This window comes from Mobula hypostoma, chromosome 6, assembly GCF_963921235.1.
Source record: "Mobula hypostoma chromosome 6, sMobHyp1.1, whole genome shotgun sequence".
Lineage (NCBI taxonomy): Eukaryota > Metazoa > Chordata > Chondrichthyes > Myliobatiformes > Myliobatidae > Mobula > Mobula hypostoma.
In genome coordinates, this window is record NC_086102.1 from 104,628,119 (window position 1) to 104,646,675 (window position 18,557).

An 18,557-nucleotide genomic window follows, 5' to 3' on the forward strand; every position below is an offset into this window, starting at 1 on the left:
TCAGTAGCCGGGAGTGAAAATAAAACAAACTTCACTACTTCAGCAAGTTAGGAACTATGAAGGATTTGAAGGTATCAACAATCATCTTGAATTCTACAATGAAAATGATGATTTAAACGATGCAATGGTTGAAAGCATTGTATCAAAACACCAAGGAGGGGAAAAATGGAGATGAGAAAAATGATAAAGATGACACGAGGTGGTGATTCCACAGGATGCCAGGAAATTTATTGTTGGATTTTGATACTACTTCATGCAGGAAGACAATGAAGGCAGTCCATTGTCTGCACTAGGTATCTGTGCTGATTTTATTCATTTACAGTTAATCAAAAGAACATGACAGTATAATTGGATGAATTTCTCTGTCAATAACTAGGAACTAATACACTGCAGTATGGTACTGTTTTAATTTTTTCTGTATTTCATTTAAATAATTTGTTACTGAGTTAAATGGTAGCTTGTCTTTTTTTAAATACCTTTTTAACTCTTTTTAAAACTTCAACTAACTGGGGCAGCTGTGTAATGGGCCAAAGTGTACTAGTCTTAATGTGACCCAATTAACTGGAATCTATTGTATAGCAAATTGGTTAATTAATGTCCCCAACATAGTACATTTCTTTCCTCTTGGAAAAACAATAGTTCACCACAAGCTGGTATTATATCCTCAAGCCTTTCTAACCACAGTTTTCCTGTATTGTCCACCATTTTGTCTTTTTTAAATTTTGTACACGGGTGTTTGTGCAGTTCCAACTGCAAAGTTAAAAAAATAAAATGGCCCACTGTGAATGCAGGTTGCTTTTCATTGAATTACCTTTTTCTAAACCTAACCTATAAGGTAATGTTGCTGTTGTTTGTGCAACAATATTTAGTAGTAGTGCAGTCACTCAAGTTGAGTATGATGTTCTCCAAAGGAGATGTTTATTGCTGGGTCTTCAGGTAGTTATGGAGGCAGAGGTGGGATCCATATAGCTCTGAGATGTTAGGGTGGATTCCCTTAACAGAGAATACCTTTGTATAACTTTGTTTAACATGGGGAAGCTGATGCATGGGTGGCCACCACACAGTCCTTGACAGATTGGTGTCAAGGTCCAGTGGCATGGAGTGCAAGACAACTGGGGACCCTTCACTGCTGTAGCCTTCCTCACCTTCACTGCTATTGTGATGTGTCATCATCAACCACCAGCTCCACCATTGAGGTCTTATCTAATAATAATTCTCTTTAATGACATGCAAGATGAAGCATAACAACAAGAGTGATATTAATTTGTGTGTTTTTGTGCTGCATGCTGCTTTAATACAAAAGATGCTATTTTCTGTAAAATTAAGTTCACGATTGGTTGGGTTTGTGTCAAATCCACCACAAAAAAATGATTCTGCTGCAGAGATGAGCTAAAAAATTCAAACTTCAAAAAAGGTATGATATTGGTACAATAGCATTCATGTGTTTTCATAATTTAGCTGTATTATTGCTTCCATTAGAGCATTAGGGCCATGATCAAACCCACAGCCTGAAAAGAGAAACAGGTTCACTGGGAACATTCAAAATGTAATTAAACAAAGTGGAAAAATAAAATTAACAATGTTGATAACATTTCAACAAATAGTTTTATTTGTCACATGTACATTGAAACATACAGTGAAATGCGTCATTTGCAGCAATGACCAACCCAGTCCAACGATTGTACTGGAGGCAGCCCGCATTAGTTTCACGCTTCTGGCATCGACGTAGCATGTTCATGGCTTACTAACCATCACCTTAATCTGTACATCACTAGAAAGTAGGAGGAAACTGGAGCACCTGGAGGAAATCCACACAACCATTTGGAGAATGTACAAACTCCTTTTAGACAGTGGCAGGAATAGAAACCCAATTGATGATCACTGGTGTGGCTAGTAATTGCACTAACCGCTAAGCTACTGTACCTTTGAAATAGGGAATGTGTTCATTGGGAAGCCAGTAATTGGCGTAGTGCTATGGGCCGAGTGTCCTGTGTATATTTCAATGATCCACTAGATTGCAGTCCATCTGCTGTCTAGCTTGCTTTTCCAGGCTAGAGTTGCAGGATTTGAGTGACTAAGCACAAGCAGACAGAATCAATGGTATGAGCATGTGCTTGGCTAACTCCTTCAACAATAATTTAAGAAAAATGCCAATCTATCAATGTTGGAGATGATAAACAGAGCAGGCTGAACCAAAACTGTTGAGATGGAGACTCACTGGCCTGAAGTGTTCTATTTATTTCTGTACAAAAGCTGCCTCTGCTTCCAACAATTTATTCAGATTTCCGGTATCTACCTCAATTTCCTTAATGAAGGCTTGTTTTTTTTAAATAGTAACTGACTCTTACCATAGTTTTCAAGAAAGGTGTTTGCTTTTCTAAACTTATTTACCTTGCAACAATTTATGTAGGTAAATATTGTGCTGTGATTTGAACCATTATAAATTCCAGTTTTCTTAATCTCTTTGCTCAGTCTGCACTCAAATTCTCCATTGGACATTAACATCAAGGGGCAGATGATAAGTGATCTTCTGAATCTAGCTGGATTCATTATCCCTCAAAAAGAAGATATCACTCCAAATCTCACAAAAAGGTAAGGTGTTTGCCATCTCAAGGTTTTGTTGGGAGGGTATACACTAGACAAAATCTTAAAACATAGAATAGTACAACACTGCCCATGATGTTGTGCTAACCTTTTAACCTACTCCAAAATCAATCTAATTTTTCCCTCTAACATAGCCCTCCATTTTCCTTTCATCCATGTGCCTGTGTAAGAGCTTAAAAATATTTGTAATGTGTCTGTCTCTATCACTGCCCTGGCAGTGTGTTTCATTCACCTACCACTCTGTCTAAACACAAGAATTATCTCTGACATCCCTTTTATACTTCCCTCTAATCAGCAACATAATCGAAGGATTGGGCTGGGGAGAGCCACGATGATTAAATATTCTATTTGTTTTGCATTTGTCTTTCCTTCGTGTTTTTCTTTTTGAAAGAAAATAACAATCTTTGTTTAACCACAGTACATCAGCAACCAGGCCAAAAAGTAGTGAACTTTCACCAGATGAGAAGCTGAAGCGGGTATATTACCTGAGTCAGAAATCGCCATCCAAGGCAAGTAGTTTTTCCATTGCTTAAATGTGCATTATCTGAAGTATAAAAATATTTTAACAGGTGCCCCTGAAGTAATGTACTACCGTTGGTGGCGAAGGACCATAGTGTAGGGTTATTCTGCTACTGGAGAGGAAAGGGCCAGGTTGGAGAAGACCCCAAGGGGCCACATGATTTGCAGCAGAGTGCTATTGATTGAAGTGTAGGAATGTAATAGAACAGTACTAAAAGCATTGAAGTTCAATATAAAGAATGAAAAGGCATTGTACAGTTCATTCTTGTAGATATTTTTTATTGTGAAGAAATTTATTTTGTTAAAAAAAAAATTGAGACCAAGTAATTAATTCTGAGAAGCCATCTACATTTGTCAGTTTGGGTTTCTTGCCGTGATGTAACATTGTAGAGTTTGTGCAAACAAGCATAATAGAATCAATAAACTAACTGCTGGAGGAACTTTGTGGGTCAGGAAGCATCTGTAGAGGGAAATGGACAATCTTTGTGTTTTAGGTTGAGACTCTCCATTCTGACTGAAAGATAGAGGGGAGCTGAAGTCATCAGGAAGGGATGGGGCAAGAGCTGCCAGGTGAATCCAGGTGAGAGAAGGTGATGGGCAGATGGAGGAGTGACAAGTGGAAATAGTGATGGGTAGAGACAACAAAGGACAGCAGTTGATTGACACTAAAAGGAGAGGAAGGTGAAGTATGGAACCAAATAAGGGAGGTCAGGAGGGCAGATGGAAGGCCAGTTTGTACTCCTTCCCCCGCCTTATTCTGACTTCTGCCTCTTCCCCACCCACCTTTCCTTTCCAGTCCTGATGAAGGATTTATTCCCCTCTGTAGTTGCTGCCTGGCCTGCTGAGTTCCTCCAGCATTTTGTGTTGCTCAAAATTTCCAGCGTCTGCAAAGTCTCTTGTGCTTAGGGATGCTGAGTTGTTGTAGCTGTACCGTGAATGAAGTTGGCACAGTCCCGATTAAAATAGACAAAGCCACGAGTCAACTTTGTAATAAAAGGAAGAGTGGGCAAATCAAATTTTAGCCAGACATGAAATACTGCAAATCAGTTTTTAATATATTATGTTGAGCTAACATGTGATCTAAATCAACTGATCTAAGAACTGTTCAATCATCTTGCATAGATTTAATTATTAAGACTGCACTTAGAGTGAAGTCTGACAGTGGGTTTATTATCTAAACATTCGTCGTTCGTTATGTGCCATGTTGTATGTCATGGGCAATCATTGTCTTTCCATGACCACGATTGTTTTTGTCAGATTCTTCTACAAAAATGGTTTGACATGCCTTCTAGTTAATGTCTTTACAAGACGGATGACCCCAGTCTTATCAGTATTTTTCAGAGATTCAAAGCAATACACACATAACTCAGCAGATCAAGTCGCGTCTATGGAAAAGAATAAACAGTCAACTTTTCAGGCTGAGACCCTTCTTTAGAATTGCGAAGGAAGGAGAAAGATGCCAGAATTAAAATGTGGGGGGAGGGGAAGGAGGCTAGCTGGAAGGTGATAGGTGAAGCCAGGTGGGTAGGAAAGGTCATGGGCTGGAGAAGAAAGAATCTGATGGAGAAGACTGGACCAGAAGAGAAAGGGAAGGAGGAAGGGACCCAGGGGTAAGTAATAGGCAGGTGAGAAGAAGTAAAAAGTCAGAGTGAGGAATGGGGGGTGGTGGGGAATATGTTCACTGGAAGGAGAAATCAATGTTCATGCCATCAGATTGGAGGGTACCCAGACGGAATACAAGTTGTTGCTTCTCCACCCTGTGAGTGGCCTTATCTTGGCACAAGAGGCCATGCATTGACATGTTAGAACATAGGTTGTCTGCCTGGTGTCAGTGGTCATGTAACCAGGACTTGTGATATGCACCAGCTGCTCGTACGACCATCCACCACCTGCTCCCATGGCTTCATGTGACCCTGATCAGGGGCTAAGTAGCTGCTACACCTTGCCCAAGCATGACCTGCAGGCTAGAGGAGGGAAGGAACGCCTTGTACCTCTTTTGGTAGAGACGTATCTTCACCTCGCTACCCAATCTAAATATTAGCCCCTTATAACAAATACTCAGGTCAAGTCTATTCTCATATGCATGTGTGGTGGAATGCAGGTGCATTGTAAAGCAAGTCCAGCTAACGTGGAAAAAATTGCAGTAGCATCACTGTCTTATTTATGTATAATTTGATGTTCTATATGTCATTCAGACAATGTAAAAATTATACATAAAAAGAAGACAATGAACAAAAAACTTGTTCAAAACAAGACATTAATGATGCAACACATTTTTTTAAAGGCAGGACGGTGATATTTAATTATATTTTATTTCCTTGCCTTTCAGGATTTCTATTCCACTCTGTTGGACATCCTCACCACTGAAGATATTCGGATGTTAATGGAGTCAGAGGATGAGTACAATCGTAGGGGACAGTTCGAACGGATCTTCCCCTCCCTGTTCTCCTCATGCTATCTCCGATTTTTTGAACAGCCCCGGTATTATAACATCTTGCTTGACTTGTGGGAGCAAAAGTATGGCCAGAACAGGCAGGAAGGTACTGCAAAATGTTATAAAGTCTTTGTCTCTGAAGTAGAGAGAGAGTAAGGGTTCTGAAAGAGGTGGCTGAAGAAGAGATTGTGGAGGCATTAGTAATGATCTTTCAAGATTCACTAGATTCTGGAATGGTTCCACAAGACTGGAAAATTGCAAATGTCATTCCATTCTTCAAGAAGGGAGAGAAGCAGAAGAAAGGAAATTATAGGTTAGTTAGTCTGACCTCAGTGGCTGGGAAGATATTGGAGTTGATTGTTAAGGATATAGTTTCGGGATACTTGGAGGCACATGATAAAATTAGGCTGTAATCAGCACGGTTTCCTCAAAGGAAAATCTTGCCTGGCAAATCTGTTGGAATTCTTTGAAGAAATAAAGCGGGATAGACAGAAGAGAATTGGTTGATGTGTATTTGGATTTTTAGAAGGCCTTTGACAAGTTACCACACATGAGGCTGCTTAACAAGCAGCCTTATGGTAATAAAGGAGAGATTCTAGCATGGATAATGCAGTGGCTGGTTGGCAGGAGGCAGAGTGGGAATAAAGGAAGCCTCTTCTGGTTGGCTGCCGATGACAGCTGTGCTCCACAGGCTTCTGTGTTGGATGATGGAATTTATGGCTTTGTTGCAAAGTTTACAGACTATACAAAGATAGATGTAGAGGTAGATTGTTTTGAGGAAGTAGAGAGGCTACAGAAGGACCTAGACAGATTAGGAGAATGGGCACAGAAATGGCAGGTGGAATTCAGTGTTGGGAAGTGTATGGTCATGCACTTTGGTAGAAGAAATGAAAGGGTTGACTATTTTCTAAATGGAGAGAAAATAGTGAAGCACATAGGGACTTGGGAGTCCTTGTGCAGGATTCCCTAAAATTTAATTTGCAGCTTGAGTATGGGGTGAGGAAGGTAAATGCGATGTTAGCATTCATTTTAAGAGGACTAGAATATAAAAGCAAGGATATAATATTGAGGCTTAATAAAGCACTGGCGAGGCCTCACTTGGAGTATTGTGAGTAGTTTTGGGCCCCTGAACTCAGAAAGGATGTGCTGAAACTGGAGAGGTTTCAAAAGAGGTTCACGAAAATGATTCCAGGTTTGAACGACTTGTCACATGAAGATCATTTGAATTCAGAAGAATAAGGGATGACCTCATTAAATCCTGTTGAATGGTGAAAGACCTTGATAGAGTGGATGTGGAGAGGACATTTCCTATGGAAGGAGAGTCTAAGACTAGAGGACAATGCCTCAGAACAGAGGGGTGTCCTTTTAGAATGGAGATGAGGATTTTTTTTTAGCCAGAGAGTGGTGAATCTGTGGAACTTGTTGCTACAGACAGCAGTCTTTATATGTTTGTATATATTTAAGGCAGAGGTTGATAGATTCTTGATTGGTCAGGGCATGAAGGGATATGGGGAGAAGGCAGGAGATGGGGCTGAGAGGGGAAATGGATCTGCCATGATTGAATGGCAGAGCAGACTCAGTGGGCCAAATGACCTAATTCTGCTCCTATATCTTATGGTCTTATGGAATAAAATGTAGGGTAGGCTCCCTTCAGTGAAACAATGTTCATGCCTGTAATTGTCAGGGTAACACTGTAGCTTAGTGGTTAGTGTAATGCAGCTATTTGAGTTGTGGGCATGCTATGTTGGCATTGGAAGCATGGTTACATTTTTCAGCTGCCCAACCCCGCAATCTTTGTAGATTTGATTTAATGCAAAAATCTAATCTCTTCAGCAGCATTCTCCAGTCTCCACTACTTGGAAAGTCAATGGGAGTAGGCTCAAAGAAGCACTGCCACCTGCAAGATCCATTCTAAGTCAGAGACTGATTGTTTTGGAAATAAATTTTCTTTCTTCATTATCAGTGGGTTATATTCCCCCTCGAGTTTGTGACCTAAGGGGGCACATTGTGCTTAGCAAAATGCTATTCCAGTGCCAACGATCCAGGTTCAATTCCTGCTGCTGTCTGTAAGGAGTTTGTTCAATTTTCCCCTTGAACCCATGGGTTTCCTCCAGTGCTCTGGTTTCTTCCCACATTCCAAAGGTGTACAGGATAGTAGATTAATTGGTCATATGGGTGTAATAGAACATAGAATTCTACAGCCCACAATATATGCCCTTTGGCCCACAATGTTGTGCCGACCATGTAACCTAGTCTAGAAACTGCCTAGAATTTCCCTACCGCATAGTCCTCTATTTTTCTAAGCTCCATGTACCTATCTAAGAGTCTTTTAAAAGACCCTACTCGAGGGGGCGTCACGTGATGACGTGGGATTGAGACCTGTAAATCCAGCTCTCCCGCAACAAATCAATAAAGTACCGTTTAAATAAAACAAAGTTGGTAAATATTTTCTGAAAACTATTTATAAACTTTGTAAGACTACTTTACGATATGCCTCCTAAACTGCAACAAAAGAAGTCTGCTGTTGCGAAGCAGCCGCGAGACGGGAAGAAAAAAGGGCCTACTGCAACGATGGAGCCTCGGACTCAGGTTGGATCTCCTTTGGTAGAACAGGGAGCAATGACGGTGGCAACGATTTCTCCAAAGAAGACACCGGAAATGCGCATGCGCAAAGAAGAGCGCATGCGCAAATCGACACAACGCAAACTACAAGAACCGACACCCACTGCAATTGAAAATGACTCAGAGTCAGAACTGGATTCTGCAGAGAACACAGATGAAGAAGAGGTGGAAGAATTGGAAGCGAGTGGAAGTAAAGGAGATGATAGAGACATAAGAGAGGCTATATTGCAATCAACGGCTGAATTAAGAAAAGTAAGAGAAGAGCTTAGAGATACGAAGAGGTGCTATAATAAAGTTATGGAAAGACAGGACAAAATAGAAAAGAAGCTTCAGCAGATGGAAAGAGAAATGGGGCTTATGAATGATAGAGTGGAAAAAAACAGAAAATGATTTGCTTGTCTGGAACTCGGAAAGAAACCGACTCTTGGAGAAAGTGGACATGTTGGAAAATTTCAGTAGACATAATAATATTAAAATTGTTGGTCTTACAGAAGGTATGGAGGGAGAAAAGCCAATAGAATTTTTTCAAAGATGGATCCCGGATGTTTTGCAAATGGGAGAGGAGGTTCGACCAATTGAAATTGAGCGGGCACATAGAGCTCTAAGACCAAAACCAAAAGATGACCAATATCCACGATCGATTTTAATAAAATTCTTAAGATTTCAAGACAAGGAAAGGATTCTATAGGCAGCTGCTCGAGCTGCCAAAGATAGAAAAGGGCCATTGATAATTAAAGGGAACAAAGTTTTTTTTTCTACCCTGATATAAGTTACGAACTTTTGAAGAAAAGGAAGAAGTTTAATCCAGTGAAAAAAACCCTATGGGATCATGGTTATCAATTTATACTGCGTTATCCTGCAACTTTGAAGATTTTTTTGCCTGGTGTAGAAAAAAGATTTTTTGATGACTACCAGAAAGCAGAGCAGTTTGTGCGAGATTCTCTGAATATTCACCAGATACAAGAACAAACTCAGGAGAGCGAGATAGATTGAAGATGAAGATTGGGTTAAAGAATGGACTTGTTGGATTTTTGAAGCTGGATGAATGTATAAATATATTATTTATTATATGAGGGGGGTAAGAAAGGTTAATACTGGAGGAAATTAGTTGGGAATAGTAATACTAATTTTGTCTATATATATATATAACTTTTTTTGTTGCGGGGGAGCTGGAAGAAGCACTGATCGATTGCTACGTTAATCATGTGTGCAAGCGTGGCTTTTGCCGCGACCCGTAAAATGGAGGGGGGTAGTGTTGTGTATCCTTTCATTCACAACATTAGTGGGGGGGTATTTTGTTTTTTCTTTTTTTTTCTATCTTTTTTTCTTTTTGCCTGGAAGGTTGGGGGGTGAACACATAGCATCATGGTGAAGTTTAAAGTGATTCCCCAAGGAACTATGAGAGTTGAGAAGATAAGTAATATTTTAGATTGGAGTAACTTTGTTAAGAATAATGACTAATTTATTGAATTTTTTGAGTTTTAATGTTAATGGGCTTAATGGACCAGTGAAAAGAAAAAGAATCTTAACATATATTAAAAAAATGAAGATAGATTTAGCTTTTTTACAGGAAACGCACCTAACAGAAACAGAACATCAGAAACTAAAGAGAGATTGGGTGGGTAGTGTTGTTGCGGCTTCATTTAATTCAAAAGCGAGGGGAGTAGCAATTTTGATCAATAAAACGTTACCAATCAGAATACAAAATGTAATAACTGATTCTGCGGGGAGATATGTGATTATACATTGTCAGCTTTTTTCCGAACTATGGACTTTTATGAATATTTATGCACCAAACGAAAATGATGCAAAATTCATACAAGAAGCTTTTTTGAATTTGGTGGATGCACATGAAAAAATATTAATCGGAGGAGACTTTAATTTTTGCTTAGACCCAGTCTTAGATAGATCAACCAAGGCTGTTATAAAATCGAAGGTAGTAAATTTAACTTTATCATTGATGAAAGATTTAAATTTGATTGATATATGGAGAAGAATCAATCCTAAAGAAAGAGACTATTCGTTCTATTCCCATAGATATAAAACTTACTCAAGGATAGATTTTTTTCTATCATCAATGCATATTCAACACAGTGAAAAATATGGAATATAAAGCAAGAATATTATCAGATCATTCTCCTTTATTAATGACAATAATAATGGCTGATAAGGAAGAAGTGGCTTATAGATGGAGATTTAATTCAACATTATTAAAACGTCAAGATTTTTGTGATTTTATGAAAAAGCAGATTCAATTTTTTTTGGATACAAATTTTCATTCAGTGGAGGATAAATTTATATTATGGGATGCGATGAAAGCATATCTTAGGGGCCAGATAATAAGTTATACGTCTAAAATTAAGAAAGAATATATGGCAGAACTAGATCAATTGGAAAAAGAGATTACAAGAATAGAAAAAGAATCTCAAAGATATGTCAGAAGAAAAACGAAGACAACTTGTCAATAAGAAGTTACAGTATAATACGCTTCAGACATATAGAACGGAAAAAGCAATTATAAGAACTAAACAAAGGTATTATGAGTTAGGTGAGAGAGCACATAAAATTCTTGCCTGGCAGTTGAAAACAGAACAAGCTTCCAAAACAATAAATGCAATTAGAATAAGGGCAAATAAAATATCTTATAAACCTCTTGAAATAAATGAAACCTTTAAAAATTTTTATTCTGAATTATATCAATCAGAATCCCAAAATGATGTTAATGAGATAGAAAGGTTTTTATCACAAGTTTCTCTTCCAAAATTGAATTTGGAAGAACAGAGGGGATTAGATATGCCTTTTACATTAAAAGAAGTTGAAGAAGCTTTAGGATCACTCCAAAGTAATAAATCTCCAGGAGAAGATGGTTTTCCACCTGAATTTTATGAAAAATTTAAAGATTTATTATTTCCTCTTTTTATGGAACTAATACGTCAAGCAGAAAAAATACATAAACTTCCAGAATCTTTTTCAACAGCGATTGTAATAGTATTGCCAAAAAAGGACAGAGATCCTATGAAACCAACATCATACAGGCCTGTTTCTTTATTGAATACGGATTATAAAATAATAGCGAAAATTTTATCGAATAGATTATCTAAATATTTACCAAAATTAATACATATGGATCAAACAGGATTTATTAAAAATAGACAATTGGCAGATAATGTAACTCGGCTACTCAGTATAATTCATTTGGCACAAAAAAGGGATGAGAAGAGTATAGTAGTAGCTTTGGATGCAGAAAAAGCATTTGATAGATTAGAATGGGATTTTTTATTTAAAGTATTTAGAAAAATATGGGTTAGGAACATCTTTTATAAATTGGATTAAAACTTTAAATTCTAACCCTAAAGCTAAAGTAGTGACAAACTCTCAAATTTCAACACCATTCCAGTTAAAAAGGTCAACTAGACAAGGTTGTCCACTATCACCTGCTTTATTTGTATTGGCGATAGAGCCATTAGCAGAACTAATTAGAATTGATCCAGATATTATGGGTTTTAGAGTTAACCAAGAGGAATATAAAATTAATCTTTTTGCCGATGATGTTTTGATCTATTTAACAAACCCACAACATTCGTTACATAAATTATCTTCTAGATTGGATGAATATGGGAAGGTATCAGGTTACAAAATAAACTGGGATAAAAGTGAAATTTTACCTCTTACTAAATGAGACTATGGTCAATGTCGATTAGTAACCCAATTTAGATGGCCGGTATATGGTATAAAGTATTTAGGTATAAGACTTGATAATGATGTAAAGAATTTATATAAATTTAATTATTTACCACTATTGAAAAAAATTCAAGAAGATCTTGACAAATGGATGATACTACCAATAAACATTAGTAGGTAGAGTCAATGTTGTAAAAATGAATATATTTCCTAGATTACAGTATTTGTTTCAAACATTACCAATACAATTGCCACAGAAATTTTTTCAAGAGTTAAATAAATGTGTGAGAAAATTTCTTTGGAAAGGTAAAATGTCAAGAATATCATTGGAAAAACTGACATGTAAATTTGGGTTAGGAGGGTTACAACTTCCAAACTTTAAAAACTACTATAAAGCAAATCAACTTAGATTTATTGCATCTTTTTTCGATGATCAAAAACCAGCATGGATTAAAATAGAACTAGACAAGATAGGAGAAAATAAACCTGAAGATTTTATATATAAATGGGAATCTAAATGGATACGGGAAAAGAAAGAATCTCCTATATTAACACATTTGATTGATCTATGGAATAAGATGAATGTTGATAAGGAAACACAGAAATCTCTATTAGCAAGGAGACCTTTGTTCCAAAACAGACTTATTCCTTTTACAATGGACAATCAACTTTTACATAATTGGTACCAAAAAGGGATTAAATTTATAGGAGATTGTTTTGAGCGAGGTATATTGATGTCATTTGAACAATTAAAGGATAAATATAAAATATCTAATAATACTTTCTTTTGTTACTTTCAATTAAGGGCTTACTTAATAGGTAAGCTGGGTCAAACAATGTTTTTGCCAAAGCCTAATGAAATTGAAATTTTAATTCAAAAAGGGAAAATTAAAAAATTTATTTCTTGTATGTATAATTTGATTCAAGAACAGACAATTAAACAAGGAACCCATAAGTCAAAGCAAAAATGGGAAATAGATCTGAATATTAATATTGATGAAACAAATTGGTCAAGACTTTGTCTTGACAGTATGACAAATACAATAAATGTTCGACTTAGATTAGTACAATATAATTTTTTACACCAATTATATATTACACCACAAAAAATAAATAGATTAAATTCAAATCTATCTGATAAATGTTTTCGGTGTAATCAAGAAATTGGTACTTTTTTACATTCTACTTGGTCTTGTTTTAAAATTCAACCCTTTTGGATAAATTTAAGAGTCTTATTGGAACAAAGTACTGGAATTCAACTTCCACATAACCCTGTATTATTTCTATTAGGTGATATTGAAGGGATAAAACCGAAACTTAAATTGAATAAATATCTGAAAGAATTTATAAAAATTGCATTGGCAGTAGCTAAGAAGACTATAGCAGTTACTTGGAAATCTGATTCGTGTTTAAGTATGGATCGTTGGAATAATGAAATGGCTAGTTCTATTCCACTTGAAAAAATTACTTATAGTTTAAGAGATAAATATGTAACATTTTTGAATATTTGGCGCCCTTATTTACAAAAGATAGGATGGCATATTTAAGTGCTCCGATAAAGATTTTGGTTACTTGGGGAAAGTAACGAATAATTATACCAAATTTATTTTGAATCCCATGGAGCATGTGGAAACCTTCCAATACCCAGGCGGCTCTTTTTTTTTCTCTTTCTTTCTTTTTAGGTAGGACTATATATGGGGGGGGGAGGGTTAAGGGGAGGGGGGTGGGTAGATTTTATCTTTTCACGTATTCTTTTTGAAAATTTAATAAAAATTATATTTTAAAAAAAAGACCCTACTCTATCCGCCTTTACCACTGTTGCTGGCAGTGCATTTCACGCATCCACCACTCTAGTTGAAAACCTGCCTCTGACATCCCCCTTGTACCTTCTTCCAAGCACCTTAAAACAATGCCCCCTCGTGTTAGCAATTTCAGCCCTGGGAAAAAGCCTCTGGCTATCCACATGACCAATACTTGTCATCATTCTTATATACCTCTATCAGGTCACCTCTCATCCTCCATCGCTCCAAGTAATTAGATGGTGTGGGCTTGCTGGGCTGGAAGGGCCTGTTACAGTGTTGTATCTCTAAATACAATAAAAAAAACAGCATCCTGCCAGCACTTTGCCCCAGCCCCTGTGGTGAGCTCAGGAAAGCAGCTCACCTCCACCCCCTAGAGCGAGTCTGTGTACATGTCTATGTACAGATCTTGCCTTGTTTCATTTGATTTGAGCTGACAGTTGGATTAGTATTGCAAGATATGCAATTGTCATTGCGGCCTGTGTTGCCAATTGCTAACTCAGCTTTGCATTTGAAATGTGGTCCTCTTGCAAATTTCTCAGCAGTTAATTTCCAAACTGTTTGCCAAGCACTGTGTGTAGAAGTGACAAAGTTTAAGTCAAAGATCTGATTTGAAGTTTTGGATACAGCACTAATACACAATTTTGCTTGCAATATTATTACATGACATGACCTGAAGTGTGCAGAAGTTGTCATTGGGTGGGAGGGAAGAAATATGATGACTCACTGCACATTTATTTTGCTTTTAATTGGGATGTACCAGAGTCATGGCTTGGGAACTTGTTCTCAGTTGTTCCTTGCTGAATTGGGAAGAAGAAAACAATGACTTAATTTCCTTCTATTTGATATTTGTACGTCTTCAATATTATAACCAAGTATTTTATTATATAGCCCATTTCTTAGTACACTACATCTGTTTGCAGTACTATACTTTGCACCATTCTATTGCATTTGCACTTGTCAGTGTATTTATTGTTATACGTAGAACAGTACAACACAGTACATTGGCACATCTTTTAACTTGCACTAAGATCGATCTAACCCTATCCTCCCACATAGCTCTCCATTTTTCTAAGATCCATGTACCTATCTATTAGTCCCTTAATTGTTCCTAATGTATATGCCTCTACCAGCACACTGACGTCACGTTCCATGCGCCCATCACACTGCTTTTTTTAAAAAAAAAACCTCTGACATCCTCCTCTCAGTACTTTACTCCAAATACCTAAAGTTTTCCCTTTCATATTAGCCATTGCCACACTAGGAACAAATCTTGGGCTGTACATTCTATCTATGTGTCTTATTATCTTGCACATCTCTATCAAGTCAACTTTTATATTTATTATTGTCATGTACACTATGTGCTTCACCTAGAGTCCATAACTGCATCACAGAGTCTGTAACTGGATGTAAGCTAATAAGTACCATCGTAGAACTGAATTGTGTACATGGGGTTTGGATTTGATTTCCTACCGTATCTCTGCAGTAACAACCTTCCTGCTGGGAGACTTTTTGGGTTTAGGCTGAAAAACCCTCGAGTTGTCATTGCTTGAATCTGAACCTATTGTTGTTCAAATAAAAGGAGTCACAAAAGACTCCAGATGATAGAAATATGGATCAATGTACAAAGGAGCTTGAGGAACTCTGCTCATCGGGCAGCATCTATGGAGGGATGTGAATACTTGACGTTTGGGGTCAAGCAGTCCAGATGAAGAGTCTTGGCCCGAAACATCAACTGTCCATTTCCCACCATAAATGCCTTCTGACCCATTCAGTTCCTCCATCTGCTTTGTGTGTTGATTATTTAAATGAAGTTAGTTCCTACAAGCCACATTGCATCAAACTAGGGAAATAGAATGCATTCTTTTGATGATAAAGGATATTTTGTTTTAAAGGAAAATCATTATTTTCTCTTGTATGCACAGGAATAGAAATGCTGCAAGAACTGAGTTATAGAAGAGTTCACTTGGGATTATCTGTTAATCCTGCACATGCCGTGAGTAACTAAGAATTGTAACTCTTCAGTCCTTGGAATCTAACATTAAGAATTTTTAAAAGATGTACTGTTGAACTTGTTTGTTATTGTCATATACACCAAGGTGCAGTAGAAAACTATTATATACCATCCATACAGATCATTTCATTACAACACTGCATTGAGGTCATACAAGATAAAAGAATTAGTGCCGAATAAAGTGTTACAGAGAAAGTACAGTAGCCAATGAAGTGCAAGATATTAAGTAATGCACATAAAGTGCTGGAGGAACTCAGCAGATCTGACAGCATCTATGCAAAGGATTAAAGTGTCGATGTTTCAAACTGAACCCCCTCATTGGGACTGGTCTGCAATGTCAGCACTTTATTCCTTTCTTTAGATGTTGCCTAAGTTCCTCCAGCATTTCGTGTGTGTTACTTTGGATTTCCAGCATCTGAAGAATCTCTTGTGTTTAGACAGTATTAAGTATTGTTTGACTTTTCTATGATATGTTTTCCTGCAAACTAAAGCATAATATTGTCCTTGCTCTTCACCTTCCCTCTCCTACCTAATGTCCTTGCACTATCTTCATGAGCTTTCAATTTTCTCCGTGATCTCCGTACAAAATAAACAGTCAACGTCTCTAAACCTCAGGCAATCAGGCAGTCTGCTTACCATAATTTCAATTATTGATCATTAATTTGCTTTGGGTGAAGCAATGAGATTTTTCTCCCCCTTTCTCCAGTGGCATGCACCCAAAAATAACTTGACTCCGAAGGTAGATGTCAGCCAGAATGGAGTGCGCAAGCCAAGCTCCTCCTCTGAGAGGTAGGAACATCACAGGATACATTTCAATTGGGAAGGATGATGGGAGCTAACATCTTAAACCAAAATTATTTTAAATTTAATTACTTTTACTTTAACTTGTCATTTTTAAACAGTGTAATTACAGTGGCTTTTTCCAAAACATCGAGGAAAGCCTTTTTATGTACACATAATCATCGTTATTTCATCAGTTTTTGACTGAAAGATCACATGGAATGAGTATTTGAAATAATGGACGATTCATTAAAAACTGGTGAACACTAGGTGACCAGTCAAAGCTGATCTACCTGAGCATGAATTTGGTACAGCTTTTACATTCTCAGTTGAAGGGATTACCAGTAAACTACATTTTGATAACAATGGTGACTACAGGATTACTTAATTAAGTAACAGACTAGGTCGTGATTACAAAATAAAATGATTATCCACAGATCTAATAGTAAACCTAATTTTCTAATCCAACAATAGGTGCGCTCACTAATCTTTAATATTCTTTCAAGTACACTTATGTCAGAATTACTGGATTTCAGTTTGGCATTTAACGTGATTGCCCAACATACCTTGGTCAACAAACTCCTACTCCTCAGTCAAAATTCACCACTGTGCAACTGAGTGTTGGACTTCCTAACCAATGGACCTCAGTCAGGATGCACAACTGCTTCTCCCTCCCCATCATCCTCAATGGAAACCGCACTGCGGTGGATCGGAAGGCTCTACAAAGAGTTGTCAAAACTCCCCAACACATCACAGGCACCAGTCTACCTGCCTTCGAGTGCATATATACAGAAAAGAGCCAGTAACATGAAGGATTCCACCCACTCTACTTATGCACTATTGATCCCACTTCCATCAGGGAGGAGGCTATGTAGCATCTATGCCAGGACCACCAAACTCAAACACATTTACTTTCCCCAAGCATTAAGGCTGATCAACAACACCACCCACTAACCCACCCCTCCACCACCACTACCTTATCACTTCGGTCAGAGTCACTTTATGTCCAGACACTTCTGTGCCTAACATCACTTTATGGACATATAATTAGTCTTATCTATGAATAGGGCCTATAAAAAGCAATCACTGCCCCACCCCCAGAAGTTTTCATGTTTTCTTGTTTTACAGCATTAAATCCAGTGGATTTAATTTTGCTTTTTTGACACTGATCAACAGAAAATACCCTTTTGTGTTAAAGTAAAACCATATGTCAACAGATTGGTCTAAATTTATTACAATTATTAAACGCAAAATAATTGATTCCATAATTACTCATCCCCTTCAAGTCAGTATTTAGTAGATGCACCTTTGGCAGCAATTACACCCTCAAGTCTGTGTGGGTAGGACTCTATCAGTTTTGCACATCTGGACACTTTTTTCCCCATTCTTCTTTACAAAACTGCTCAAGCTCTGTCAGATTGCATGGGGATCATGACTGAACAGCCCTTTTCAATCCAGCCGCAAATTCTCAATTGGACTGAGGTCTAGACTGTGATTTGGCCATTCCAGGACATTAACTTTGTTGTTTTTAAGCTATTTCTTTGTAGCTTTGGCTTTATGCTTGGGGTCATTGTTTTGCTGGAAAACAAATCTTCTCCCAAGTTGCAGTTCTCACTGCATCAGGATTTCTCTGCATTTTGCTACATCCATTCACAAGCCTTCCAGGGCCTGCAGCTGTGAAGCATCCCCACAGCATGATGTAACCTCACTATGCTTTACAGTAGGGTTGGTGTGTTTTTGATGACTTTTGGTATTTGGCTTATGCCAAACATAGCATTTAGTCTGATGGCCAAAAAGCTCAATTTTGGTTTCATCAGACCATAGAACATTTTTCCAGCTGATTTCTTACATGTCTTCTGGCAAACTCTAGCTGAGACTTCCATGTGAGTTTTTTTTCCCCAACACTGGCTTTCTCTTTGCCATTCTCCTATAAAGCTGTGACTGGTGAAGCACCCTGGTAATAGTTGTATGTGCAGTCTTTGCCAACTCAGCCACTGATGCTTATAACTCCTACAGAATTGTCATAGGGTCTCTTGGTGGCCTCCCTCACTAGTCCCCTTCTTGAATGGTCACTCAGTTTTTGAGTACGACTTGCTCTAGGCAG

General features: G+C 37.7%; 1 protein-coding gene across 6 annotated transcripts in view; it reads left to right on the forward strand.

The window, feature by feature from the left end:
* ttll4 (tubulin tyrosine ligase-like family, member 4) overlaps nt 1–18,557 on the forward strand; it is a 113,154-nt gene that overhangs the window by 85,327 nt on the left and 9,270 nt on the right. For 3 of the 6 annotated variants that reach the window (XM_063051353.1, XM_063051357.1, XM_063051355.1), the window contains exons 14-17: nt 2,473–2,592; nt 3,023–3,113; nt 5,453–5,663; nt 15,585–15,655. In XM_063051353.1, coding sequence (XP_062907423.1) covers nt 2,473–2,592; nt 3,023–3,113; nt 5,453–5,663; nt 15,585–15,655 — 493 coding nt within the window. Of the gene's footprint in view, nt 1–2,472; nt 2,593–3,022; nt 3,114–5,452; nt 5,664–15,584; nt 15,656–16,379; nt 16,463–18,557 lie in introns of all 6 variants that reach the window. The other 3 variants (XR_010018382.1, XM_063051354.1, XM_063051358.1) reach the window with 3 other exon arrangements.